Source organism: Pezoporus flaviventris, unplaced genomic scaffold, assembly GCF_033815535.1.
Source record: "Pezoporus flaviventris isolate CSIRO_AGI_PZ_B2104156 unplaced genomic scaffold, CSIRO_AGI_Pfla_v1 ptg000007l, whole genome shotgun sequence".
Taxonomy (NCBI): Eukaryota; Metazoa; Chordata; class Aves; order Psittaciformes; family Psittacidae; genus Pezoporus; species Pezoporus flaviventris.
The window spans coordinates 34,662,959-34,690,928 of NW_026892555.1; the positions used below are offsets into that span (position 1 = coordinate 34,662,959).

General features: G+C 37.3%; 1 protein-coding gene across 4 annotated transcripts in view; it reads left to right on the forward strand.

The window, feature by feature from the left end:
• Positions 1–27,970, forward strand: part of ARFGEF1 (ADP ribosylation factor guanine nucleotide exchange factor 1) — a 92,942-nt gene that overhangs the window by 3,893 nt on the left and 61,079 nt on the right. For 3 of the 4 annotated variants that reach the window (XM_061448323.1, XM_061448324.1, XM_061448326.1), the window contains exon 2: positions 26,309–26,339. The exons of the other annotated variant lie outside the window; for it this stretch is intronic. In XM_061448323.1, the coding sequence (XP_061304307.1) occupies positions 26,309–26,339 (31 nt within the window). The remainder of the gene's footprint in view (positions 1–26,308; positions 26,340–27,970) is intronic. 4 annotated transcript variants of the gene reach the window in all.

Below are 27,970 nucleotides of genomic sequence, written 5' to 3' on the forward strand. Positions count from 1 at the left end.
TCTGCACTGCTGTTTCTGTATTGGTTTTTAGCCATATTACAGTCTAGGAGGCTTTACAATAAATACACTGCATTATGCAGAGACCAGAAAAGTTACTGGGGGGGGGGGGGGGTCCTCAGCTGGTTGTAATGTTTTTATATAGACTGATCAGAAATGGTTAGTGCTTTGTGTCAGAATCTGGGGTGTGGATTTGTCTGCAGAAAGGACCAAGCTGAGCAAACCAGAGTTCCCTGCATGTATTAAAGGCTGCTAGTTCAACTGCACATCAGGAGTCAAGCAACTGTCCTGTAAAACTCCAAAACCATGACTAATGTAAAATGATACAGATAGGTATCTAGTATGTACTTTGAAGAAAAGCATGCATGTGCTGCTTGGAATTCTGGATGTACTGTCTGGAGAGGGTTGAAATTTACTTTTAATAGGTTCTTCAGTGCTCCTTGGATTGTTTAGTCTGTCACATAAAGATCCTGCTGGGTGATGTAGGTCTCATGCAATGTGAAAGTAATAGCTCAGTTCAGTTTGCGCTACCATTAAATGCATGTGTAGGATGATGAAGCAGCAGGATATAATTAAGCAGTGAATCTTACTTTTACTGAAAATGGGTAACGTTTGGAGTAGAACTCATCCAGAGGTGGGAAGATTCATCTATACCTACTCAGTTTTGTAAATGGCCTGGGGAAATCTCACCTGCTTAGGTTTTTCTGTCTCTCTTTTTACCCTTCCTGGTCTCATGTCCTTTGCATGTGTAGATAATAATGCTCTATTACCAGGGTAAGTTAGGTTAATAGTTAATGCAGAAATGCATGTACATGTTGCAAATGCTGGGTGCATTGAAAAAAAACCTAAGGCTAGCACAAACAGTTAAAAATGCATTTTGAAGACCATTGCCTTGTTACTCCTCTGGAAGTAATTTTACTGGGCAAGTGTTGGATGAGCTAAAGTTCTGTCCGTATTTTTGATAATGCTGTTTTCAGGAAGCAACCTTCCATCTTTCATCAAAATTAGTCATCCTTTTTTAGAAGCCAAAGCCTCCAGGATTTTTGGAGTTGACTACAAAGGAATTGGTGTTGCACTGTTGTCTGCACGTGCTATAGGCATTTATTTTCACAATATACAAGTTACAGTTGTCCATAGAGAGTGTATTTTCTGGTTGTAATTGTTCTTCTGAAACACTTACTTTGAAGTAAGCAAGCAAGATAAATGGAGATTTCTTTGCTAGTACAAACCAAGGTGTATATTTGAGAAAAAAATATATATAACCCTACAAAAGTGCCTCTGCCCTTTCCTCCTCTTGCTTGCTTTGCTAAGTTTGGGTTTTAACTAGCAGGGTTTCTGTGTGGTTAAGGCCTTACCTACTCTTGCAAAGATTTAAATCTTGTTTGGTAACAGTAATATTTCGTTGGCCCCATAAACTGCTTTCCAGATCGCCTTCTGCATTTGAGGTGTAAAGTGCCATTTATGTTGAATTTATGGGGCTAATTTAACAGGAGTGCATAGTGGAAATTCTTATTGTTTTAAATATAATCAGTTCTTGGCTGTAAAAGCTTGCCAGCATTACCATTCTTTATCTGCCTTCAGAAAGGGGTTGATTGGCAGGGTACACGTAAAAACACTTTCGTAGAAGAAAAGGGGTTAGAAAAATGTCAATGGAGTTAATAGAGAATGAGTATCAAATATTTGCTTTTTGGCATGGAAGGAAAAAAAAAAAAAAAGGTGCAACTTTGTCCTGAAATATGTCCTTAGTTAAAGCCTTTGATATTTTGATAGTTTTAACATTGATTTTCAGTATCTTTTAAAATCTAATCTTGAAAGGCTTCAGCACATCTTTGTGACACAGGGCAGCTTTTAAATACCTCTGTTCTGCTGTGTACTTTGGAGCACTAACTGGAATGTTGAAGCATAAAATGAAAGTTGTTGCCTTGTGGAGAAGGCTGCATGTATTACTTACGATGAAGTATTTTTACTGTTTTGTGAGGTTTTGTTTGAGTTGGATCTTTTTCTGTACCCTCTTCCAGTATATTATCCCTGCAGTTGTCATCTTTTCCCCTATTCTGTTGGTTTGTGTCCCCAGTTAATTGCTGTTTCATATTTTCAGGATGACAATAGCATCCATTGTTGTGCATTGTCTTAGATTACAGTTGAAAAAAACCTTAGCATAGCTGTTGATGTTAGATGTCCATTCCAGACCTTTTCTGGAGTCCCTCAGAGAAAAATTGGCATTGAGGTAATATGTTGTTAAATGCACTGACTTGTTTAGCTGTCAGGAAGGATTATCACATGGGTGTTCATGGAGGAAAGCATCAGCCAGTGGAGGTCTAGTTGGTCTCTCTTCCTTGTTCTTGGTGAAGCTCCTAGCTGAAATCATGGACTCTCGAACTAGATGAGGAAGCCTTGTCTTCTTCTGGGGCACCTACCTGCCAGGTTTGGGTTTTCCATTGGTGTTGATACTTTTATTAAGGTCCTGATTAGTTAGTACTTTAACGTAAACAAATGCTGCCAGGAGCCTGGGAAGCCAGACCAGCAAACTTGTACATGACTCTCATTCAATTCTGCAGCAGTCACTCAGTGACTCTGATAGGCTGGGGGAAGGCAGTTTCATGTCTTTTGCAAGTCAGAGAGCTTTCATATGTGATGTGTAAATTGGTGGTTTGCCAGAAGAAAGTATTTTTGTCTGGGAAAGACAGCTACTGTCAGTGGAGCCTCAGAGGCTGAAGTGACTTTGGGAAACACAACTCCTCAGATTTGGAGGAAGGAGGGAGGTGTCAGGGAAATAGAACTGAGTAAGAAGCTTGCAAATTTTTATGAGGAGGCAGAGTTCTATTGTGTGTGTCTGAAAGCCAGGAGTGTGTGATCTAGCTGTGCTAGTCAGGTAGATGCAGACCAAGAAGTATTCAGTGTATAGCTGGTAGTTATTTTCATGTCCTTGAATAAATAGTAAAAGAAACTATAGGTTATTGTTAGGCAAACCAAACCTTTAATAGATATCACATACATACAAAAAGTCTCCAAACAACCAGGGAAAACATAAAATGCTTCTGTGGAATTTTATAGAAAGATTATTGTGCAAAAAAGATTGAACAAACGGTAGCTATTATGTTTTGTTTATAGGAAAGCCACCTAGTACTAGAATGTAAAATTAAGGAAAAAAATCCCAAACAAAAACAAACATCCCCCCCCAAAAAAAGAAAAAAAAAAGGCAAAAAACAGCCTATGTGTTTTCTAGAAATCTTAATGGAGTGCCGGGGAATGTTAAATACAAATACATGTTCTGAGGGATACTTCCCATTTTGAGTACAAAAGTAGAAGAGCTGCTAAAAATAGGTCTCTCAAGTCCCAAAAGTTTGAAATACCTGGCAGAATTCCCTTATTGATTTCTAATAATGTTAGGACACTGAGAAAGTTCTGAAGGACTGAAGGAGATCAGCTGCTTTGCCAACATTGTTGCAAGGATGAGTGGGATGACCTAGGTGATTACTAGAGTATTGGGGTAATGTTGATCCCAGGCAAGATAGTGGAGTAGCTTGATATGTTATGTGAGAATAAAAATGCCAAACAGGAAGGATTTGAAAAAGATAACAACAGAAAAGTGCCCTCCACCAGTTTAAGTGTCTGGGATGGATTTTAAGACATTATCTCCACATTTTAGTTTTGTGTAACTCCTGTGTTCTTCAGTTCTTAATTTACACAATTAGAAGTAAAAATTGCCAAACTGGTAGGAGAAGGCTTGATAAAATTCCATTTGAATTGATAAGTATTTACTTTCTTATTATTATTTTTCTGTCCATTTGCTTCTTTCTGCTGTAACCATTGTCTTAGCTTTTAGGTTGGAGATTTTGTTTGGATTTCTTTTGGAGGTTCTGGGTTTGATTTTGTTTAATTGTTTTCTTTAAAGTTCTACATTTTAGTTTTCAATGTGGATGTATTAGTTGATGATGTGACTTTAGCTGGGAAGCAAGGAGCTCTTAAAAGATCTTAAAGTCTGGAGGAAACAGCTCTTAATATGATGCTTTAGTTGACAGGAGCTTTGAAGCTTGGATAGGGAATGTGGAGGTTATACTACCTGGTACAACTTTTAACGATTGCACCTGGTTTCAGCAGTGTGTGGATTTTATTACCAGCTAGACATGCTTAAAGAGCCATACAAATTAGAGAATGAAAGAAACAGTGCAAGAATCAAGATGAAGTGTTGCTTCTATTTAGACACAGGTAGGAAACAGTGGGCTGGTTTTATTCTCTGATTCTGCAAGTCTTTGTATCACTCTTTCTTCTCAAAAAATATGTTTTAATTCGGGTAACAATTATTTCAGAGATGTCTTGCATCTGGCTGTGCTTTTCAGGAGTTTGTAAAAGGCAGTCACACTGGATGCTTCCTCTTAAACTGCAAAGATTATTCTGTTGGAAATTTTTTCTTTAAGAAGAAAGTCATACTTGGTTTTATGGGAATTTTAAGTTCAACGATGTTTGTTGATACCAAAGCCTGTGTGTTTAGTGTACTGTGGAAGTGCTGTTTGTGAGTGTGAAACCCAAAAATGACAACTAGAGCTTTCAACTTGAGAGGTAATTCCACTTTCTCCGCCTTAGTCACCTGCTTACTGATTTTTTTTTTTTTTTCACCTCTCCAGGAAAGATAAATCGCCAAAACTTCCTGAACTGAGTGATCATAGCTGCATTCTGATGGTGTTTGTTCTCTAAAGGGGCTACTTGTAGCTCTTCTCTAAGCTGTGATGGAATGTACTCATGCTAGTGAAGGATCTCAAAGCAGTAATGTATTTGGTTGCAACGTTTGATTAGATTCACAAAATATCTTTCTGCTCAGTTTTGATTTTTTTTTTTTCCTCCCATGATATATTTGGGCTTGAACAAAGAACAATTTTTCAGTAGCATCTTGTGTAGATTTTAAAATAAAAAGACAAACCCAACCATGTAAAGCAAAGGTTTACACTTGACCACTGTAGTAGACCATAGTCCCTCTCTACTTTGATAAACTCACTTGGCTGCCTCTTTCACTGGCTCATATTCTGTTTTTTGCAGGTGTGCTGTTCTAGCTCTGTTCTAGTATCATTTAATTGTTCTGCTAAACAGGTTTCATTCTAATTGTATTATCTGCCTAGCTGTTTTGTCATGTTTGGGTGCGTTTCTTTGTCTTTTGTCCCAGCTTTACAGAATTGTATATACACTCTTAACAGCTTAAGTAAATTTTGCCAAAAGCAAGAGTCGTTTTTTAAGACATGTAGCGTATAATTGCCTCTCCCTACCCCCAGCATTTCTGCTACTCTGTGTATCATGTGCGCTAATGTGGTACAACATTACACAGTTATTGATGTTATGCTATTTTATACTTGGTTTTGTTCAAGTGGGTAATATCTGCTGTCCAGTGCTCTTCAATCTTTTTTCATTTCATGTATTTCTTCTATCAGAAAAAAAAAAGATATTTTTAAGATAATTGAAAATAGCTACTCTTGAGATAAATGGGTTTATTCAAGCCTTCTTTTCTGTCTGCCCTTAAATGCATATGAAGATAGGTTTAAAAAAGATGATCCATTAATAATACAAATTCTGCACTCACTCTCTTTAGCACTTGCTGTTCTAATAATAACAGGTTTTGTAATGTTATACTTCTTCCCATTTAGAAATAAAAGTATAATTAGGTTTGCAAATATTTAATGTCAAGGTATTTTTGTCAATTCTGGATAGAGGGGTGTTTTAACACTTGGTGGTTTTACTTGACGTAAGTGTGGGACTCTTGAGCATCAGTTTACATTGCAGTTGTCAGGAACATTTGAATGACCAATGTGCTTCAGCACTGCAGTGTGCATCTTTGCAGTTTGAGAGAAACTGGGGACAGGATATTCCTGGACTTTCAAATTGAGATAAAAATATTAAATAGTAACTTATGCTACGAGACTCAGCTGCCCAGTTAAATAGTATGGGGTATACTTACAAAGTTTCATATATATAAACTAAATATAAGTAGTGTGGCAGTGGTTTGATTTCTTTGGTAGCTTCCCATCATATTATAATTTTAAAACTATGCTACAAATTAACAGAGATGTACTTGCACAAAACTGTGCTTCTAATGCAGGTAATAAGCATAAACTAATGGGAATGCCTTTTAAAATGAAGATATTTTTTGCAAAGGTGTGGTTCTATTGTGTATAAAACTATCATACCTGTGCATGCCTGGCAAACAACCTTGCAGGATATTTCAATGTATATAAATGTCTGGGTGGTACTACTGAATGGACCGAGTGTGCAGCAGCTGGTATAAATTCACTGGGTTTCTTTTCTGCAACTCGGGAAGCCTGGAAAATGCAGTCTTAACTTGGCTTGCTTTATTTGGCTAATGGGCTGTGACATCTGCAAGAATGCTGTACTGGATCTTGTGCAGTGTATGGGAAAGTGGATAGGAATAAACTAACCTCTGTTTTCATTATCCTGAAATGGAAACAGGGGCTTATAATTGCTGTAAGTAAAATTGCTAGAATAGGACAGCTGCATTTGCATGGAAGTTTGAAAGCTGTATAACTGCTGCCTAAGTGCCTGAGAAGTATGATTAAAATTTTCTTCACCTGCAGTGAAATGAGACACTTAGATGCTTTCGACTTGTGATTTAAGACATGACACTTTATTTTGTGTGATTATGTGTGCATAATTACGCATATAAATAGATCTTGAATGCTTAGAAACTTTGCTGTACAGAGAAACAATTTTAGAGAATAAAACTGTATCAAACGCTGTGGGAAACAGACTGATGGCTAGTGATGTTTGGGAGAGCTTTAGGTTTGTCTTAGATGCAGAAAGGGGGAGGAGTAAAGTTTGATCTCTATCCCTGATAATACATTGTATTATAAAGCTCAAAATAAAATTCTTCATTCAAATTATTAACACTGTCTTTTACATTGAAGGAAAAGCAGCGCTTGGACATTCTTTCCTTTATGGCCTCCTTTTCACATAAAAGCAGAAGCTGCTGTCTGTCGTTCTCTCCAGGCATTTCAGTGATGAGCTTGAGGCAGGTGACATGGCACCCAGACATTTCTTACGTCTACCCTTTGGATGATTTTGTTTTATTCTTCTATGTAGGCGTTCACTTAAATAACACACACACACCCCAACAACTGGAATTCTCCCTTCCCTCTGCCCAAAGCTGATCTCTGAGACTGTACCAGAGTGAGGGCTGTGTCAGGGTGAAATTCTCTCAACAGAGAAATGGAGACAGACAGGAAAAGTTCGCTGGGGATAACATCCTTCCCATGTGCTGGCTCTCTGTCCTCCGTTTTCAGAGGCGGCCCCTGTTTCCGCAACCATTTCTTGTTTTCTGAACACTGGTGCTGCAGCCTTGTGCTACTCTGCATGAAAGGCATATCTAGAAATTCAGTCCTTTTATTTCCAGATAAATTTTTAATTTAAATTTAATTCAGGTAAAATTTTTCTAAGACGAAGATTTTTAATTTCTTTTTTTAAAGAACAATAAACTGTAATTTTGAGGACCTTTACAGACAGGGTTAAAGATTCTTTTATTATTTATTGCCAGTATCTGTAAAATGTACATACACTGTACCAGTGGCAGGTGCAGTACTACATAGCTTGTACCTGTGGCAGTACATGCACTAGTGGTTCATAACTCTGACTTTTGTAAAAGATTTCTACCTCCACAGAGGTAGAAATTGCTTTGGTAAGCAGTGATAAGGAGCACTTGTTACAACACTGTTCACCATGGGTGGAGTTAACAGTACTGTGTTGTGGTGACTTATTTTAAGTAGTCTTCCAAGTGGGAACCTTCTGATCAGCATCTGAGAAAAGAAAGAGTAGTTCTCATATGAGTAGTTGTCGTAACCGACAACTGAACTTTAAATTTGTTATTTCTATGTAAATAAAAGGAAATGGAAAATAAGTCTTATTAATAATCTAATACATCATACTGAAGTTGGTCACACTGGAACTTTTTAAGTAGTGTAATTCATTCTTACATCTTGTGTTCATTCAAGCGTCTGGTCTGAGCTGCTTCCTATATCGGAATCTAATGAAAATGGGACTTTCAGTAACTGATGAGGAACAGTGTGATCCCGCTGAAAGCTTAGTTTGGAAGATCTCAGATCAGGACTTCTGATTTAAAGTTTGAGCTATTACACATACAAATTTTTGTTTGAAAATTAAAAAGTTTTATATGCTTGTAGCCTTTTGGGGGTGTAGCATAGGCATAAAAAAAAAAAATGAAGTCTGTGCTACTGTGGTAGGCAGGGCTTTTTTCCTCTGTCAAATGTAGCTTGATAAATTTTATAGACAAATCATTAAATTGTAGTCTTCTGGCTATCTTAGTGTATCTGGAAAACATGATGATTTTCTTATGATTCAGAGCTATGGCAAAAAGGTGGTGGCATAATGCCTTTTTAATTAGAAGGTTACCAGTAGAATAATTCATGTATAGACTTACATGTGACCTTTAAAGTTTTAGTTCTTGAAATGGGTAAGAATCTTGCCGTGTCATGTGTTTTGCGTCTTTATTTTTCATCCCTACTTGCCGATTGCTTTTGAAGTTACTGTGGTAAGCAGGCTGCTTAATGGGAGCATGTTTGAGTGGGGCTTTTTGCCATTTCTCATGAGCTAATAAGGATCTTATATTTATGTCTGAAATAAAGCTTAGTAATTTCCAACTTGTAAATTATCTTTTAAACTACACCTTTTCAAAAAGGCAAAAAACCATTGCAGTCAGATATCTACAGCAAAGATGGAAGTTAAAAGTAAAATGCAGATTTTCCCATATTACAAAGGAATCCTTTAATTTGATTCTAGCTGTTCATAGAACTTCACATTGCACAAGAGCTTATTGTCCTAGTTGTATCAAGTCTTTGACAATTCACAATACTGACTGCTTGACAGAAAGGTATATGAAACCATCTCAGAGACATTGAAAATTTTATGGGAAATGATTTGCCCCTGTCATGAGGCTGATCATCAGAGCATGAAGGTTCCCTTTTGTAGTGTGTGGGACTGGTTGCTGCATACATAGTTTGATGTTTTAACTCTGGATTTTCTTTATTAAAAAAAAAATAAAAAAAATCTAGCAGTCAAACACCTACATCCAGATAAATATACTCACGTCCCTGGCATAGAATAATCATCATTATATGCCAGCAGTTATTTTATTCCAGGAGTCTGTTCTCCATGTACATTACCTATTTTAATACACTGTACCTTTCTGTTCATGGAGGGGACAACAGGTGTGCAATAATAGCCTTTCTTACCTTGAATATACTGTGAAACTTGAGAGACTTCACTGTATGTCACAGTAGTTTGTATATTCTGTAGTCTAAAAAGTGTGGAATAAGGATGCATTGCCATTGCTGAAAAGAAAAAACCCCCCAAAAATTTTAAGGAAAAGTAAGTGTTTGAAGGATTGCGTTACGTGACAAAATGTTGCCGAAAAGGTGGGCTGTGTGAAAAGTGGACATGTAGCTTTTGTTCATGCTGCCAAATGGTCCAGACACAAGACGGAGAAACATAATGATGGTCTTGTTCTGCAGCAGTAGCCTGTCTTTGCCAGAATAAAAACAAAGCATTAGTAAAACATTTATTTCAGTCGTAGTTGTCACTGGCCAATCATATGAGCAAGTAGAACATAGAAAATAAGAGACATCTGAAGAAATAGTTTCATCAGTAGGTAACAGTGTCAAAAACAAATATATGCTTGCTTATATATGCATGACGGAAGTCTTCAAAACTGGTCAGCTGAAATACCAGCGGTTTTAAAACGAAGATGATGTCTTAACAGGCCAGGAATGAGGAGTCTATTGAAAAACTCTAGTCCATAGTACTAATTACATTGGCATGGATGTTTAATTTGCTGTACTGTACAGAAAGCTTAGTCATGTTAGGTAAATAAATCAGCTGCATTGACAGGTAACATTTAATTAAGATGTGTTGAGCAGCTCTTGAGTCCTTCTCAAGCACTGCCCAGGAACTAGCGTAAGATGTAGCAACTGAAGCTGGTTTGTAATAATAAGCATTCTCATTGTTACATGCTCAAACAATATGCTCAAATTCAGTTTCATAGTAGTTGTGAAAAAGACTTACTAAAGCATGTATTATTTTTATTTTAAAGAGTAATATAGGATTGAGGACACTTTGAAGGGAGCAAAGTGCTCAGAGCTAACATGGTGATTCTTTGTCACCTGTTTTCTTAACAGAGGAAGTGCATACCAGCTGTCCACAAAAGCCTGTGATGAAGTTGGTGTGGACAAATAGCGAAGGAGAAAACAGACCCATATCTGAATGGCTCGTAAATTATAAGCAGAAGCATTTGGGGAATACAAAGATATGGAAGGAGACCAAAATACATTATTTGGTTTGTATATGGAAACAGAGGAAGTTTCCTATACTGGAACTGCAAGGAGTGAGTCAGGAAAAAGAATGCCAATTTGGAGTTTAATCCAGAGTTCCTATTAACTCATTGGGATTAGGAGTTTTTGAAGGCCCTCTAATCTGAAATTACAGAATGTTTAATAGAGAACGAAATTTTTATATTACGTGGATTGCTAACAAAGGGATGAGAGGTACTAAATGTGAGCAGTTTTAGTCTACAAAGTGCCAAGTGTATAAGGGATTGAAAAAGCGTTGAGAACTTCAGCATGGCAAGTCTGAACCGTAGCACAGAGTAAAGCTGGTAGAGGACAGAATGGATGTGTGCCATAGTGAGGAGGAAATGGCACAGACTTTGCAGAGGGGAAACTTACCATCACAAATCTGTAAGGCAGAGTTGATGAGTGTGTAAATAAGTGTAAGGTAATCCAGTTTTACATTAACATCATTTACATTAACAACATTTACATCAACCAGGTTGCTCACCCAAGGTTCCTGAAAGTACTGAGCTGAAAAGAAGTATGTGTTCTGCTTTTCGCAATTGAGAGGTATCTCAGTTCTTTAGAGTTTCATGGTGTTTTGGAGTGAGGTGACAAAGGTTAGCAGAAGAAAACATTTAAAAGAGTAAAAACAACCTGTTAAAGCCAGAAGCTGTGGTACACTGACACGTTTGTTGATAAAATGGCAGCAGTTAAGTGTTAATAAATGCAAACTAATCCAAATGAGTGGAAAGAGAAAATGGGTCTAAATTGTGCATGCACAAACACAGGCTTTAAGTAAGGCTTATCTGTCTGGGAGGAAGAATTTATTTACTGTGAATGAGTCCATCAAAATACTAATTCTTTTATCAAAAAGACAAGTATGAAGACAATAGAGGAAAAAAGATGAAGCTGTTACAGCAGTTGATGCAGTAAAGGTATCAGGCTTCCTTGTGTAGATCTGCTCTCTGTTGCCTCCCAAAGAAACAGTGGGCTTAGAAATGGTGCAGTGGAAGTCAACAACGATGGCTGAACATACAGAATGCTTTCCAGATGAGATCAAGCAGAATACATGGCGCTTGCTCCGTGGAGGGGAAATAAATGAGGAGGATGAACATAAAGGAAGCTTGTAAGATTGTAAGCGGCATAGATATGCAGTGGTAATAATTGATTGTAATTTATCATAATGCAGATCCAGAGATCCTGTAAAGAAACCACCTTATTTAAAGTAGAGGAAAAAAAAAAAAAGAAACCCCCAAAAAACAACTCTTTCCTGCAGCTTGTTACTTACATTGATCTCAAAAGTTTAAATGGCTTAAGAAGTGATTAAATGAAAATTTAGCAAGGGTTGTCAAACCTGCAGGAGCAGTCTTTATGCAGGAAGAGTATAAGCCACAGATGGCTAGATAGATGCTGGTGGAAGAGGACTATTGCAGTATTCTTGCCCTGGCTTTTACGATCTGCATTTCCTTAAGCCTATGCTGTTGGCCACTCAGATTTAAGAAAATTTTGCCTTTCTATTTATCTTTGTCCACTGCAGTCTGATGTTTTGAGGTTTGATTTCTGGGTATGTTCCCTAGTTCTTAAAGTTTACATGGACTTTATTTAAAAATCTGGGATAGGGGTGCTATGTTCTGGTTTTCCTCTTTGGGCACTCACCTGTTTATGTATCTCATGAAGCATTCATTTCTGTCAGGAGTGATTAGTTGCCTTCCTTCCTCTTGTTTGAAATATGTTCTCATTTAGTTTCAGTATGTCTGCAGTCTGTGATGAAACAGCTTTTGAACTGGGTAGTGTAAAAGTTCAAAAATGTTTATGCTAAATTTTCTTCTTTTTTAATATTTTATATATTAAAATGCATGTTTTAACTACAAAGAAAAAAGAAAATTGTTTTCTTAGCTAAATGGACTAGAGCTGCTGCATGCAAATACCTGTGTTACGACATGAAATGATGATGAAAATGTGGTGTTTTGGGAACACCACATGAACTGAAGATACACTAATTCTGGAATTAAACTTTGCATGTAGGTGTAAAAAGCTGTGTTGTAGCTGAAGTAGGGAGGACAGAATGCTTGTATAACAGGAGAGCTCAACTGCTGCAAAATATGCTGCAGCTTGATTTTCCGATATATATTTGGTTAGCCCTAAAAGTTTGATTCATAAGTAACCCATGTGCATAAGGGAAGTCTTTTCCTTTGTTTGAGTTGCTGTCATAATTTATGTAAATACAGCCAGAAATTGGATTTGTGACTTCAGTTCATGTTATCTGTCTTCTGTGGGTAAAGAGTAAGATACCTAAGGTTAGGGGCCTTCATATTTATCAAATCTCTTGTATTCCGCTGATTATATTGATCAGCTCACTGCTGGCTTAGAAGAATGCTTGGGCAAGTCCTGAAGCACACCTTCTGACACCTCCCAGTCTGCTGCACCGCTTTCTCAGCTGTTGATTACATTGATAATTTGCACTTAGAAATGGTCAGACACAGAGTATGCATGAAACAATGCAGATTGAAACATCACATACATCAGACTGAATCCTAACCTGAACATGACATTTGACATTAGAATATTTCATTGAATATTCGCGATGCCTTTCTAGTTGTCAGTGCAAGCAAAAATGTTAACTCAGATATTTGAGATGTATTTCTGTTAAGCCTTTATTTATCACATTGTTTGGCTGCAAGTGAATGTGCAGAAATTTCTCTCCTGCAGGGATGGATATGGTGGAAGAACCCAGCAATTATATTGCAGAGGAGTGAGATAATTTCTTTCTATCAGGTCTTTGGGTTTTTTAAAGTTGGGCTGCTCGTGTTTGCCTGCTTTGAACTTAAAGGTCAGATTTAAAGATGATCTTCAAAGAGAAGCTCACGTCCTTTCAGATGAATTACAAATCATGGGATTTTGTTCTGGATATATCTCATTTCAGAGATGCTTTTTCAGAGAGGTGGAAATTGATTGATTGAAAATGCTTTCCCTATATCAAATGAAGTTTTGTGTCTGCAGAATTTGTTTCTGCTTCTGTAATCTTTGTGTTTTGGCAGAAACTCACACTTTTCCAAACACAGTATGAGGGGTGTGCTGGATTTTCTGATCTTAAAAATGAGAGAAACTAAACTACTCTGGTAAGGACAGAGGGGGAAGGTACTTGGCATGATATGGTACAATGTGCATTGCCACATCTGTGTAAGAAATGATGCTGCACTTCTTTCATATCTGATCGCTATTGCCAGAAATAGCATACATAATAAATTATTTTATTTGCCTGTACTTATGAGTTTAAATTTTAACTTTTCAAAATAAAAGAGTCTATGTTGTGTTTGAGTGGATAGGAGTACCTTTTCAAAAGAAGTTTATCAAGATGTCTGAAACAATGGTAGAGGCTGGAAATGTATTAGTATTCCAACTGTAGTTTCAGTCATGACCTACGTACTGGTTCAGACTATTAGTTAAATACTTGTGGTGTTTCCTGCTTAGTTAGAACTTCCTCTTCAAGTTACAGGTTAGATCTAGGGAGTAAAAATCGCATTATATATGGAGATCCTGTGTGTGCATGTGTTTGTGTTTATATATATGAGTGCACATATATCTAAAACTGAATCTCAAATTTCTGGTTTCTACTATGAATGCAAAATAACTGTATTCAGTGCTCAAAGGGAAAAATACAAAGACCTAGATCCAAATTAATTTCTTAAAGGTTGCAGCAGAAGAACTGAGGCTGCAACATTTCGACATCTCTAAATTTCAGATAAATGTCAATCTGCTGTGGCAAATTAAGTTATCGCTGACTCATCATCTGTAGAACTAGGCAAACATGTTTCACAATCTTAAACAGCAGAGCTACTGGTTTCCTTCTGGCTTTGCGGAAGCATAAACCCACCATGCTCACAGAGCCTCTGCAGTCCTGTTCTTACACACAGTACAAGCTGTGGTTCTGCTGAGTGTAGCAAATGCTCATTCAAATAAACTAGTGAATAGTTGAGAAAATCGATGAGAGGAATGCTGTTGGGAATTTGTCTGATTTTTCGCTCTAGTTTCTCTTCGAATATACTGAGACACTAACGCATATCATCAGTTGAATCAGGTAAGCGAGAGGTGGTGGTGCTGGGAAGTCCCGTTGTCTTGTACAAGCTATTTTAGAGAAACAAGAGGAGTTGCATATTATTTCAAACCATTAAATTCTGTTGTCCTCCAAGGCTTACTTCTCCTCTCCTTCCTTAAACTTAAGTTAGTGAGTAGATTCCTAACTTTTCTAATGGAGTTAGAGGTTCTTCAGGAACTTCACACACACACTTTGTAATGATGGAGAAGTGTCGCTTCTAGAAAGAATTATGCTTATTGTAATCCCTATTTTATGGAATTTAAATTGGTAACTAGTTTCTTATACTTTGCTATGGGCTACTTAGATGGCAGATATGCTTCTTGGCAAGAATATTAGAAAAATCAATTACTGAGGCAGAGAAGCTGCTTTTTTTTTTTTTTTTAATCTCGAAAGACTTGCAGAGTACTTTTCTTAGTCCAGCATGTTGGTATTTTTATGAGACAGCTGGTAAGAACCTTTTTGTATACTGTATACCATTGCACTCAGTAGCTAAAATTGCTTTTTCTGTAAATTACAGTTATTCTGACCTGAATAATTGTAGCATATCCTTTGATCAGACTCTTCTAGGGGGTCTGTCTTGATTCGGTTGTATCTCTGCAGTAATTTGTCCACTCATATTTAGTAAAGAAAGAAATTGCCTCACTTGACACACATCCTGATGTTTCTGTATTGAATTTATCTTTGTGTTCTTCCTGTGATCCCAGTCTGTTATAGTTAACACCCCATATATCCCCAGCGGTAGCAATAATACTGGCTAAATCATTTGTTTTCTTACCCATCATACCCTTGGCCACATGGTAAAAGCAAATTAAGGAACTGATCCATATTTTGTAACAAAAATCTTTTAAAATACAAGTTAAAAATGTGAACATTTACTTTCTTAATGCAGTGTTTATTACTTGTCAACTTGGAAGGCCCCTCTGCGATTTTTATAGCAGGCATGCACAGACAGTTATAGTGGTGTAATATGGAGAAATGATGATGCAGTCAGGAGGAAAGGGATGTTAAGGAGCAAAAACATTTGTACCATTTTACACATTGAACTACATTCTAAGATTTTTCTTCCTGAGTAATCTTTCTTTGTTCTAGCAGTAGGTGGCTTATCTGTCTGTCTAGGGTATATGTGCTGCTTTTAAGCAGCAAAAAATTGCAAAAAAAAAACCTAATAAAAATATCCAACTGTACTTAGTTTGTGCTGTTTATAATGTTTTGTGCTACCTGCTTCTCTATTTGGATAGCTGTTGCTGTGTTTATATGCTGGGATTGTAGCCTCTAGAGCCAGGATTTATACAACTCAAAAGAATTTTCACATAGGACGTGAGAAAGAAGGGTCAGAGAACACTATACACATTGTGAATATGAAGAGGAATATACAGCTGCAGGCTTCCCCCCTCTTACCTAATAAATAAACATTACTGTCCTTGCAAAACTGTCTTAATTACAAAAAAAAAATTAATGCTGATGAAACATAGTGGGTAAACTTCATATGGTTTTGCAGTGTATTTAGTCCATTGCAGCTGTGGGCATCCACTGCAATGAGCTGTTCTGTTACAGCTCTTCCTTCGTGAAACATGTGATACATGAGGTGTGGCAACTCGTGATCATGCAGCTGTACATTGAGTTGAAATAGCTCACTGACCCAATGAAAACTAAAATTATCAAGCTATTTAGACTTTGTGCCTTGGCAGTGATTGTATAAGGGTGTACAAATAAGCACAAAGTGATGTGGAATAGGATGAACCACCTTTTTTGGTAGTCGCCCTCGGACTGGATTAAAGCATGTTGTAAAACTGTAGCTCTATGCAAGATCTTTCCTGTAACTGGTTAGATGACTGTATACTTGGTGAGCAACCAAATTGCTTGTATGTTAATACACCTTTTCAGCAACTTGTGCCATGAGCCCTTAAGTGTCAAACTAATATTTGGGGATAGTGGGATGAGGTATCAAAAAAGGCTGGAACAACCCTGCTAGATTAAAATAAATGTAAATGGCTATTCTCATTTAAGAGGCTTAACCTCTTGTGGTTAACCTCTGTGTTTAAAGAGGTAAACAAAAAGTTTATTTCCATTCTTTGAGGATAAAATTTTCTTTAAAGGGGTGAAGGTTTGGATAATGCTGGAATTTTGCTGTAGATTTAGTAAAGGATGGAGACTCATTTAATATTGATGGGAGGTAGAAGGATTTACTGCTGCAGAAAATGAGCTTTACAGACACGTTTGAATATAAATGCTACTAATAATGACTACAATTCAGTTATCTTTGACAATATATGACCTATATGTGTGTGTCACGCCTCCTCTTTTTCCCAAGTACTCAGTGAAGCAACTTGACAGTAGTATCAACTTGGTCTAGCAAGTAGATTATTGCAGAAAATCTTGTCATAAAATCCTATTGGATTGAATGATTCTGAATTAAGATTAAGCAGAATGAGGCCACTCTGCTCTTCTTTTTAGTAGATTTGCCAGGGATTCTCTGTTTGAAAATGTCATACCTAATGAGCAGAAGGAGCAGGTAACAAGGCTGGCTCTGTGGAGACAGGTTGTGCGTTCAAGTTTTTTAATTTATTCCAGAGTTGCATATTCCCAAATGATATTGCATCATGAGCAGGGGTGGGGAGAGGCTGTAGCTCTGCGTGCTTGACTATCTAAAAAGAAAATTAAATTAGAAGGTTGCTTCACAGATAAAAAGCCTAATAAGGACTATCAGACATACTGTCTTTTGAATCACAGATATAAAAATAAATACTCCAATAGGATTTGTTGCAAACCTGTAAGATACCAGAAAATATGGTATAGGAAGTAACAACATGCAATGTTTTTCTTACATTACCATTCTCCTCAGAAGATTAGTGTCCTCTAAAGTTGGAGCACCTCATCTGAACAAAGTTTGCTTTGTGGCTTTTGTTTTTTGTTGTTTTTTTTTTCTACTTTGTGTGTATGTACACAAATAATTCTGTACATGCGTCAAAGCTTACTACTCTGTTTTTCTAAGATAGTGAGATATGAGTTGGTGTTTCAGTTGGTTAAAGGGTTTCAGAATTTTGTAGAGCACAACAAGGAGGATCTACACAATTTCATCAAGACTTGTCAGACTCAAAATACAACTGCTGTTTGGAGTCCTGCTTCTTAAATAGTGTAATTAATCTGTTCTTCCTCTGTTACTCCTTCAGTACATGTAAACATGAAGTTGCAGCAGCATAATACATTGGGATGGAAAGCAAGTGGGAGTGTTCAAAAATACTCTTAAGGTTGGTTGGTTGTCTGTACAAGAATTATTTGCAATTAGGTAAATGTTGCACAAAGACCACAGCAGTGACTTTCTTAAATCTGCATGGAGCCTTGCTCTTTTTCATCCATGTATCATAGCTGCATGAACTGTAATCTTGCAGATAGAGGAAACTGAGTAGAATAAAAGGTTCATTGACCCCAGCAAATAATAGAAGTCATATGAACAGGTGTGTAAATAAACTGTGAGGATTTTATGGTAAAGTCTGGGCTTAAAAATTTTGAGAGTAAAGAAACACTCCTGGTATCCTATAATGGAGAGAATGTATACTGGTAAATTTCATGCTTTACTGTATATGCTTGCACTCGGGTCTGTATTTCTTGCGATCCCATCTCTCTTTAGGTCAGCTTCCTTGATTAAAACAGAACAAAAACTGAAAGCCCAGTGCTGCTATTGGCCTCTTCTTGGCTGCCCACAAATAGGATTTTTTTTTTCTTTTTTTTTTTTTTTCGGTCCATCTTTTATGTCTCTGTGTTCAGGAAGATTTGAGGGAAGAGAGATCTCTGTGCATCCTAGAAGGCATGATGGAGAGAGCTGTTCGTAGGATTGTCCTGGGTTTAGCAGTAGCTGTCATTTTTCTCCTTGGTAGCTGGTGCAGTGCAGTGTTTTGACTTTCGGCCTGATGTTTTGGTTTGGCCAAGGACTTTGTGAGCCTCATGCGCTGCCCAGGAGGAGGGGAAGCCGGGAGGAAGCAGAGACAGGACACCTGACCCAAACTGACCAAAGAGGTATTCCATACCACAGCCCGTCATGCCCGGGGAGTTACCCGGAAGGGCTGGGAGACTGCAGGGTTGGAGGAGGTATCGGTCAGTGCTTGGTCGGGGCTGGGGGGGGGGGGGGGGGGCGGGGGTTATTGGTCGACTGGTGGTGAAGTAATGTATTCTCTTCCATTTTTATTTCCTTTATCATTATTATTATTACTGATGGTAGCAGTAGTGATCTGTGTTATACCTTAGTTACTAAACTGTTCTTATCTTAGCCCGTGGGAGTGGCATTCTTTTCAGTTCTCCTCTCTGGCCCTCCGGGAATAAGGGGAGGGCAAGAGCAGAGGGAAGTGAGTGAACAAGCTGTCTGGCTGGGTTTAAACCACAACAAGGATTTACAAGAAGACACAGTGCTGTGATATGCATCTTGAGAATTCCATTTAAGGGACAGTTTCAGCTTTCATAGTGGTTTCTTCTGCAGGCCACCTAAAGTAATTCTAATTTCAGTAGTAGCTTCCTATTAATGAATTCACATACGCTTATTACCAGTTTCAGGCAAGTCAGCCTGATTTGGTAATTCAGGGGAATGACAAACAGCATTGCACTAATCTGTTTAATTATTCTATGGTAATTTGAGATCCCACTGAGACTTCTGATAAAGGTTTTGGTTTATGTCTGTTTGCCATTTACATACACTGATATAGGTTAATGTTGAAGATAGGGGTATTAAAAGTTACTGAAAGTTGGTTACAGTGCTACAGTTAAAATGGGAGAGGAAAATACCATAATTTGAGTTTGGTGGTTACTCTTCCTCATACATTTTCAGCACAGGAAAACATACTGAAACTGGAGTAGTTCAGAGTTTAGAGGCTCTGTGAGATTGAGAAGAGTGGTCAGCTGGAAGGATGGAGAAAATTTCTATGCAGTGTTTTGTGCTTGACACAACTTGTGTCTTAGCAAATCCTCGGCTTTGCAGAAGACCTATAAGGGGTTTAGATGTTAGGAACAATATTTAGGTACAAGCAAGTGCTGAATTTGCAGCATCTATTTTTCCACAAACTTGCTGTTTTTTATTAGACGTATTAACTTGGCAGAAGTTGCCCCTTGGGGCAGAAGTTGCCCCAAGGATAATCTCTGGATCATCATTGTCTGAATGCAGTGGAGCTTGAGTTGAAGATGGCTGCATGTTTCTCCAGTTCGAGTATTTAGATTCCTTAGACCTAATTATTTTAGCTTTTTTTCTGAAGTCTGTTACTGGCTCTCGGATTTTAGTACTTCCTTATTTTAGTTGAATAGGCAAGAGAGTTTTTTTGGTTTTGACACAGCTTGGAGCTAACAGCTATCAGATACCAAGAAAAGAAAAGTTTGGGATATCTATTTAGAAATATATACTAATAACACCTTTTGGCTGGAGACTTAGTATGATCTGTTTGGAATATTACTTCTCTGAAGGAGAGATTGTTTTGGGGACTTGGGTTTATTCCCATCATGTTTATATGGTTTTACAACTATGAGTTCGAACTCAGTAAATTTTTTTTAAATTATCACCATATACATAATGATCTGATTACATAGTTGGGAATATACTTAAAGTTCTTTTAAAATAAATACTGAGGTTTTAGTTTTATATCATTTAAAATACTGCTAACTTTATCTTACAGGTTTAAATTGACAAGTACCTTTGGACTGCTAGGTTCGTATACTTTGCCTTGGGGGAGGATAGCTTCAGTATTGTAGATGATAAACATTTTGGTGTTATTTTATTCCCAAATTATTTTTTTTTGTATGATATTGGAGCCAGTCGCTAGAATGCTTGGATGGAAAGAAGCCAGCCAAGTCAATTCAAGGAAAGCCTTTAGTGTTCTAACCTGATTTCACTTTATTTAATATAGATACAGTTTAAATTTCTCTTCAGTGTGTGTTCCTCGGATCTCATCCACCTGCTTTGACTTGAAATAATTGAATTCAAATTACTTCCTTCTCACAGTAGTCTTCTATGGTATAAATAATGTGAGCTCCAAACACTTGTTTCCCTGGAGTATTGCAGCCTGTCCTGCTTTGGCTGGTTCTGACCAGGATGGTTACAGTTCTTTAAAATGCTGCTGCTTACTCTCTTGAGTTAATGATATACTTAATACCCTCCTTTTTTATTTTTTAAAGTTGTAATACCATTGTGATTTTTAGTCATCTGCATTCATTTTGGTGTTAAGAAGAGCTGGAAAATACAAATTGTTTTGCAGTGCCAAGTGAAAGAGTAGCTGCTTCTGCCTCTCTCCCAGTGAGCAGAGGAACAGGCGTTACATTTTGGATGTAATTTTTATTATTAGTTTTTGGTGGTTTTGTTTTTTTTTTTACCCCCAGTGAAAATTCAGTGTGTTTTCTGTTCCAATAGATTTACTTTCAGTTAGGTAAATAAACTTTAATTCTGATGTTTATACTATTAGTCTTTAGATGTGCAGAACCTTGGACAGCTTGGGAGTTATGCATGTGCTTTTTTGGCAGGCAGTGCTTGGAATACATTGGGAATGTATTTGGGAATGTAATACGCTCTTGTTTTTTACTACAATCCTGATACAAGAATGAAAAAAAATACAATGTGAGATATGTATTAAATGCTTTTAAATGTGTAGGGTTTTCCTAGCACCATACTTTGTGATGAACCTCTGAATTATTTTTCCATTTTAGGGTAAATATTTTGCCCTTTTCCCAAGGCAAGTTCCAGAAGAACTCTTTTCCTTGTAATCTATTGCACAGCTTGATGCTGAGCTGATACCATAGAATTTAGCTCTGTGAACCATTCCTGAAGGTAGCCATTTAATTACCCCCTTAATGAGAAAGTTATCCTTGACTTCTGCCAAAGTGTAACTGTAGGTAAGCAGAAGGAAGTATTACCTAAAGATAATACTCTCCTGGAGAAGAGGGTCTGTTTCAGATGTAGGGGAATATTGGCTTAGGAACCAAGGGAATAAGCCAGTCGTAAAAAAATTTCAAATGGGACTTAGAGATACCCTTCAGTGTAGTTAAGGTTAAATCATCCTTAGAATCAGATTAGTGGGGTTAAACTGTGAATTGGTTATAAATTGGAGTTTAATCAGCATTATAGGCCAGTTAAGGCAGTATTGCCCCCAGCATCTGCTTGGCTCATTTTGACCTTGCTTATTAGGTGTTAATCACTGCCATTACAGACAGATTTGTTAATTTTATAGTTACAAATGTGATTAGCTGCTTGTAAGATGGGACAGTAAGAAAACTGGAAACTAGTTTGTTTTTTTCATACTAGAAACTGTAAGGACTCTGAAGGGGGTAAGAAAAAATGTTCAAAGGACATGCTGAAGCAGTGAATTAAAGTTGGAGAGGTGAGAATGACGGTATTGAAACCTGTTGTGGTGGTTTAACTCCATACCTCCAGCCAGCACCTAAGCCCCATGCAGCTGCTCACAGCTGGTACGTAGGAGAGAACTGGAGGGTGAAAGTACAAAAAGTTTGGGTTCAGGTAAAGAAAGGTTAGTAAGGAAAAAGGAAAGGGGGGCGGGGGGGGGGGGGGGGGGGAGAAGGGGGCAGCAGGGGGCATGACACAGCAAAGAAAAATAAAACCCATAAGCATGAGTGCTGCAAAAACGCAGTAATAGCTTACAGCTGGGTGACTGATGCCCAAGCAGTCCCCAGGCAATGGCAGGCAGACTCTCCCCCACAAGTTTTTATTGCTGAGTGTGACACCACATGGTCTAGAATATCCCTGTGGTCGGTTGGGGTCATCAGCTGTCCCAGCTGTGTCCCCTCCCAACTCCTTGTGCATCCCAAGCCTACTCTCTGGTGCAGTGCTGTGAGGAGCAGAAAAGGCCTTGGCTATGTGTAAGCACTACTCAGCAGTAACTAAAGCATCTGTATGTGATCAGCACTGGTTTTGGCTCAAAGCTAAAATGCAGCACTATACAAGCTACCATAAAGAAGTTAACTGTCACAACCAAAAGCAGGACACCTGTTTACTGGTGATCATACATATTTTCAGAAATTTCTTTGAAATTATGATGGTCTGTGCAAGTGTAGATGAAATGGAAAACTATGTTGAAACTAATGTACATGACTTATTTTGCCCGCTCTGTGAAACAGTTGATGTGTACCATTGTAAAACTGCAAAATAGTGCATCTCCTTGATCAGCTCTATCTTCTGTGTGCAAAAGCCATGTGTTTCCACTAATTCTGTGATAGAACTCTATGAAGACGTCTTCTGCTGGAGCTGTGTGTGAATTTTATTCAAGAGTACTAAACATACCCCAGTTAGTTCCATTTTAGGACGCATCCTTTCAGTGCCATAGAATAATCTGAGGTATTTGGCATAGTAATGACAGATAATACATAGACATGGCAAATAATAGAGAGAGACTGTGAGCTTTAGTTTTATACAGACATCTTCTCCTGTTCCAGCATCTTGCATCCTCTTACTCCCCCTTCCCAGGACGAATAGAGATGGTGAGATGATGCTTTTCCAGCTCTGGGATCCTCTCCTTTGGGGTTTTGGTTGTGTGTTTCAGAGGGAGAGGGAGAGCAAACAAGCAGCCTGTGTTTTTAAGCCTGGCTTCATCTCCCTTTTCCAGATACTCTTTAGTTTTGCAGGGATTACTTTTTCACATATGAAAAAATATATCGGTCAGTGTTCTGGTTTGTCTGTCTTTAACAGATTATTTATCTGCTGTGAGAATTGTTGGTTACCTTTATTATAATCTGTTTTTCTGCTGGTAACGCTGCTTGAATTTTTTGTATGCTTCCTACTGGATGTGGTTGTTACACGACCATGAAATTGTATGGTGATTAAGCTGTGTTCCAGCATGGAGAACAGGGGGAGCAATCAGACAGTGAAGAAAATTAGATTTTCTCTTAAAAGTAAACTTTTAAGTCTGCTGTCTACCTCATTCATAGCAGTTGTATTGTATCATGTGCTTATCTGCCATTTAAAATGTTTTAGTGTTCTAAAATAACTGATGTTGGCCGCTCTAAGGATATGTCTTCTTATTTAACAAAGGTTGTAAAATCTGTGATTTAGCATTAATAAGCTGATGCAGTGTTGCTTGAAATGGTAGTAACATTTAATTAGATCGACACCTGCATAAGCTTTTTCCTTGTAATCATAGTATACTTCTTTCAATTACAGAAATTTGTTTTCTGATAGGAATTGTGCTCTTTTCTGAAGACTCTGTTACAGTATTTTAATAAAGAATAGTCATAATTTGTTAGAATATCAGTAGCATCACTGCTTTAAGCAGCTCTGATTCGGATTTTTTTTTTTTTTATTTTTTTTTCCCGTTATTTTGGTAATCTTTGCAGGTACTGTTGCAGTTTACAACGCAGAGAATAAATTCAGAGATAATCTGAAGTAGCATCAGGATGACAGCTGGCTGTGTTTGATACATTCTTCTAGTTCAGGAATAAAAAGAGTTAGCACGAAGTGGAACTGCTGGTTTTGATCTTTCTTTTCCTGAATGTTATTTTATGTGTGTCTGTTTGCCAGGGACTTGTCTTTGTTCATGCAGTGTTTTCAGCTCAATAAATGTGCTTAAGCATACAGTGTAACCACTGTTTTGGAACCTATAAAGGTGACTAGCATGAGTTGTCTGAACACTCACCTACTGTCACATCTGCTTTAAGTAGTGCCGGAAGAGTGTTTGTGCTTAGGACATGTGCTGTCTTTTACTGGAAAAATACTGTTCATGGGGAGATAGAGAGGGTGGGGAGCTGAGAACTGGTTTACTTGTACTTCCTTGAGCAATTTTCATATTAATTCAATACTCAAAACTCTTTCTGAAAAATGAACAAGTTCCACTATAATTTGCACCTTCCCTAGGGGGGGAGTGGTGAGCCTTAGGGGGTTAGTGTTCCAGTGGCATGGTGCAGTCTGAGAAGTGTAGCCAGAATTGGACATGAAGTGGAGCTTTGCATTCTTGTTGTTTTACTTATAGCAATAGTCTGAAATCATTGTTATGGTGGTTTTCTTTCCTAGCCAAAGTATAAAATAACTTGTAAATGCACAAATCTTTGTTGTCAGTTGAGTAGTTTACTCCCGTATCTAAGTGATCCTAAGTAAAAGTGTTAAAACTGTTGTGTTTGTTTCAGGTTATTAAAAGACGATAAAATCATAAAATGAAATTTGTGTTAATATTCATTGCTTTTTCTTGAATTATCTTTCTTCATTTTAAATACCATAAAATGGGTTATAATCGTGAATAATTTTAAGTATAAAACAGTACAAATGTTTTTTAGCATGACTTAAGTTCAGATTGTATAAGTGGTTTCTAAATTCATGTATTAATCCTTTTTAAGAACTAAATATATATAAAGAAAGGATTTAAAGGAGTTTGTCACTCAAATTAATGCAAGTTCTGTAAGACATGGTTTCTACTTTTCGTGTTTAGTTCTGCCCCACCACCACCTTTTTAATGACGCTACTCTAATATCTTGTGTCATTTTACAAACAAAATTTATAAACATTTCATTGATGTTTTTAATGGTATTGCTATCTAAGCAGAGCATTAGGATTCCCTTACTTTCTGCCATCTACTGTGTTTTCATTCTGTGTTGAAAATAGTTGGGTATTGGGAAAAAATCTGTTCAGTTTTGTTGTTCTAGTTGGGAATTTGGAACTCGGAAGCCGTTTGGCAGTTTATCTGGTTGGTAATGTTTGTTGGACAGACTTGAGAGCAGTTCCTGGGTGTGAATGCCAAGCTGAGAGGTAAAATAATGAAAGGTAAGAAGATGCTGGAAGGGAGTAAGAGAGGCTTTTTTCCCCCTTCTTTGTGGTCAGGAATTTGTCTTCTAGCAACTAAATGGATCAAAGACCATAATCTGACAGGATTTGGGCATACTTTCCCAAAACATTACTGACTACAAGACTTGTCGTTATTGTTACTTACTGAGAAATACTGAATAGTGAAATATTGAATTATTTTCATGTTTTGTGTAGTCCTGCATAACACCAGTTTGAACCACTTCTGGACTAGCTGTTTCTTGGATTAATTCATGACACTAGTTTAAAGCTTATGCTCAAAAAAAATGAAGCATTGCTTTTAGTTAATGGTGTGTTTGCATGTTTGAGCAGGACTTGATGATAGAATACGTTTTCTGAGATTTCTTTAAACATACTTCATTTGTATGTTTGACTTCAAGAATGTATTCCTACAACATTGAAATTCCTAGTCTTTATGGAATCTCCTATGATTTAAGTGTGTGAAATAACTGGAAAATACAGACAAAAAGTACTCCTGAAATTTCCTAAAATTAGTTTCAGTAATTGAAAATTACTTTTAAAATGTATTATTAAAAATTACTTATTGTCAACAGCATTAAACTAGGAAATAGAGGTGCTACAGACTTCTTTTTTCTTCACTCTAGTCATTACCTTGGTATCTATCTCTGTTGAAAGTCAAAAATGGTAATTAATCATCAAGGTTTCATGTAAGAATTGGCAATGGTGGAGTCTTTATTGTTTCTGTGTAACCCGCATTTAACACGCAGTATATCCTTTATGGGTAGATGAACAGTTTTAATAATATTTGCATTTTCCTCATTATTTCTGCATACATAAGCTTGCCAGTGTCTTGGCAAAAACATTCTAGGGATGTGGTGTTTAGCTGACATGGCTGGATTTGAGTTAAGTATTACGTTTTGAATATTAAGGTTTGTAAAGAAATTTTGATATGGCTTGTAACCAGTGCAAGTGAAGAGTAGAAGCTCTTACAAAATTGCTTATAAACCTGTATTTTGTGTTTTAAACTGATTCTGGTTTCAAATGTTTGCCTAAATAGTTTTGTTTCCCAGTCATTTTTAGTTACTTATTTTTATATTTGTGGTTATGATACCATTTCCATAACTATGCCTTTGTTTCATTTTACAGAGGAAATAAAGGCTGAAACAGAAAAGCAAAGGTATGTGATAGTTCATCTTATTGAGTGATAGTGCTTTTAACTTCCTAAAATGTGTACCATACTTATTCTGCATTGGGAGTATGGGCTCTCTCTGAAAACCATTTTCAGTATGTTTTATGAAGTTGGTGATGTCTGGAAATAAGAATGCTGCTTCTGTGACTGTCTGTTATGGTGCAAGGCACAGGGTCTGGGACTAGAGGCAGAAGATAACTTAGAGAGAACGGGTTGATACTGTCTGGCCAGAGAGGGTAGGGATGGGGATCAGGGTTAGAAAAAGTCTTTGTAGGTGGCACAAGAGGAAAGTGTTAGTGACGGGGCCTGAGCTGTTGACGTGAGTTCAGAGGAGAGGGAAGAGCCTGGACTGCAAATAAAAGACTTCAACTGTGAGTGAGCGAGAGGAGGAAGTTGGGGGGAGGAAGTGGGAATGGGTGGAGAAACGAGTGTAATTTGAAAATACAGTGTCTGGAAAAGACCTTGTTAGGAAATAGATGTAGATTTCTGGAGGCAAATGCTCTAAAAGCGAAGAAGCCAAAATTGCTATTCAGCACTCTGCTGCTGTCATCGAGTTCTGGGTTTTTTTTAGGTATTGGTAAACTGTGGAACCCATTATTAGTGTTTAATTACATGTTCCACAGGATCATCTTCATTCAGTGTACGTTACTAACCATGAGTCAAGGCTGTGTGGTGAAGATTGCTTATACCACTTACTGAAAGAATTGGATCAGTGGGTGAAACTGATGATGAAAGTGTTCTTGCAGCTTAGGCAGATGAGTGCTGCCTGGGGACCTGTAACTGAATTTCTGGTTTAGCCAAATCGTTTAAACCACAGCTATCAAAATAGGCCACTAATGATTTCTGCTCATCTCCTGGGTATTTGAGATGAAATCTACAAGTTTTGGTTTGGAAAATATGAGCACTTGTAGCTGGAAAGGAAGCCAGTGGGCACTTTGTTTTGAAAGATATAATGGACAATTTAATAATCAAATATGCTTAAAAATTTAGTCTTGCAGCTTATCAGATTTGTGGATGCATCAGACTGAATCACTGTGCTTTAGTTTCTCCGATCTGAGAATAAAGTCAGTATCATCAGCTCATAGTAAGGTTGTAAAATTAAATGTAATATTTGTGTAGTGTTCAGAAAATGTTGCACTAAGCACCACAGAACAGTCTCAGGCACCAAGTAATGTGCTTTTATAATAGGCTTTACTTTGAGTATTATAAATAAAGCAGAAGTCCACATTGTGAAGCATGATAAGAAAAAAATGCTTAATGTTAAATATTCAGTGAGGGATATTTGTTCTGCACATTGACCAAGGGAAAGTAATACCTGATCCTGTGGTTAAATAGCATATAACGAGAGCAATGATATATAATAATTTCTACAAGTATGGTTCATTCATCTATGAAATTTTGGTGCTTAAATTCTGACCTATTAATATCTAAAGTTGTGATTTTTGGGGGGTATAATGTGTGTGCCTTACGCATGTCCTTTTTCAAAACATTTTGATTTCTTTGGTGCTATCTTTATTTTGACTGTAGCCTTTTGCTGCTATGAAGGCACTACTGGACTTGGAAACTCTGAATGGATTTGCGCTATTCTTATTACAGAGTCAAACTTTTAGATGCAGTAG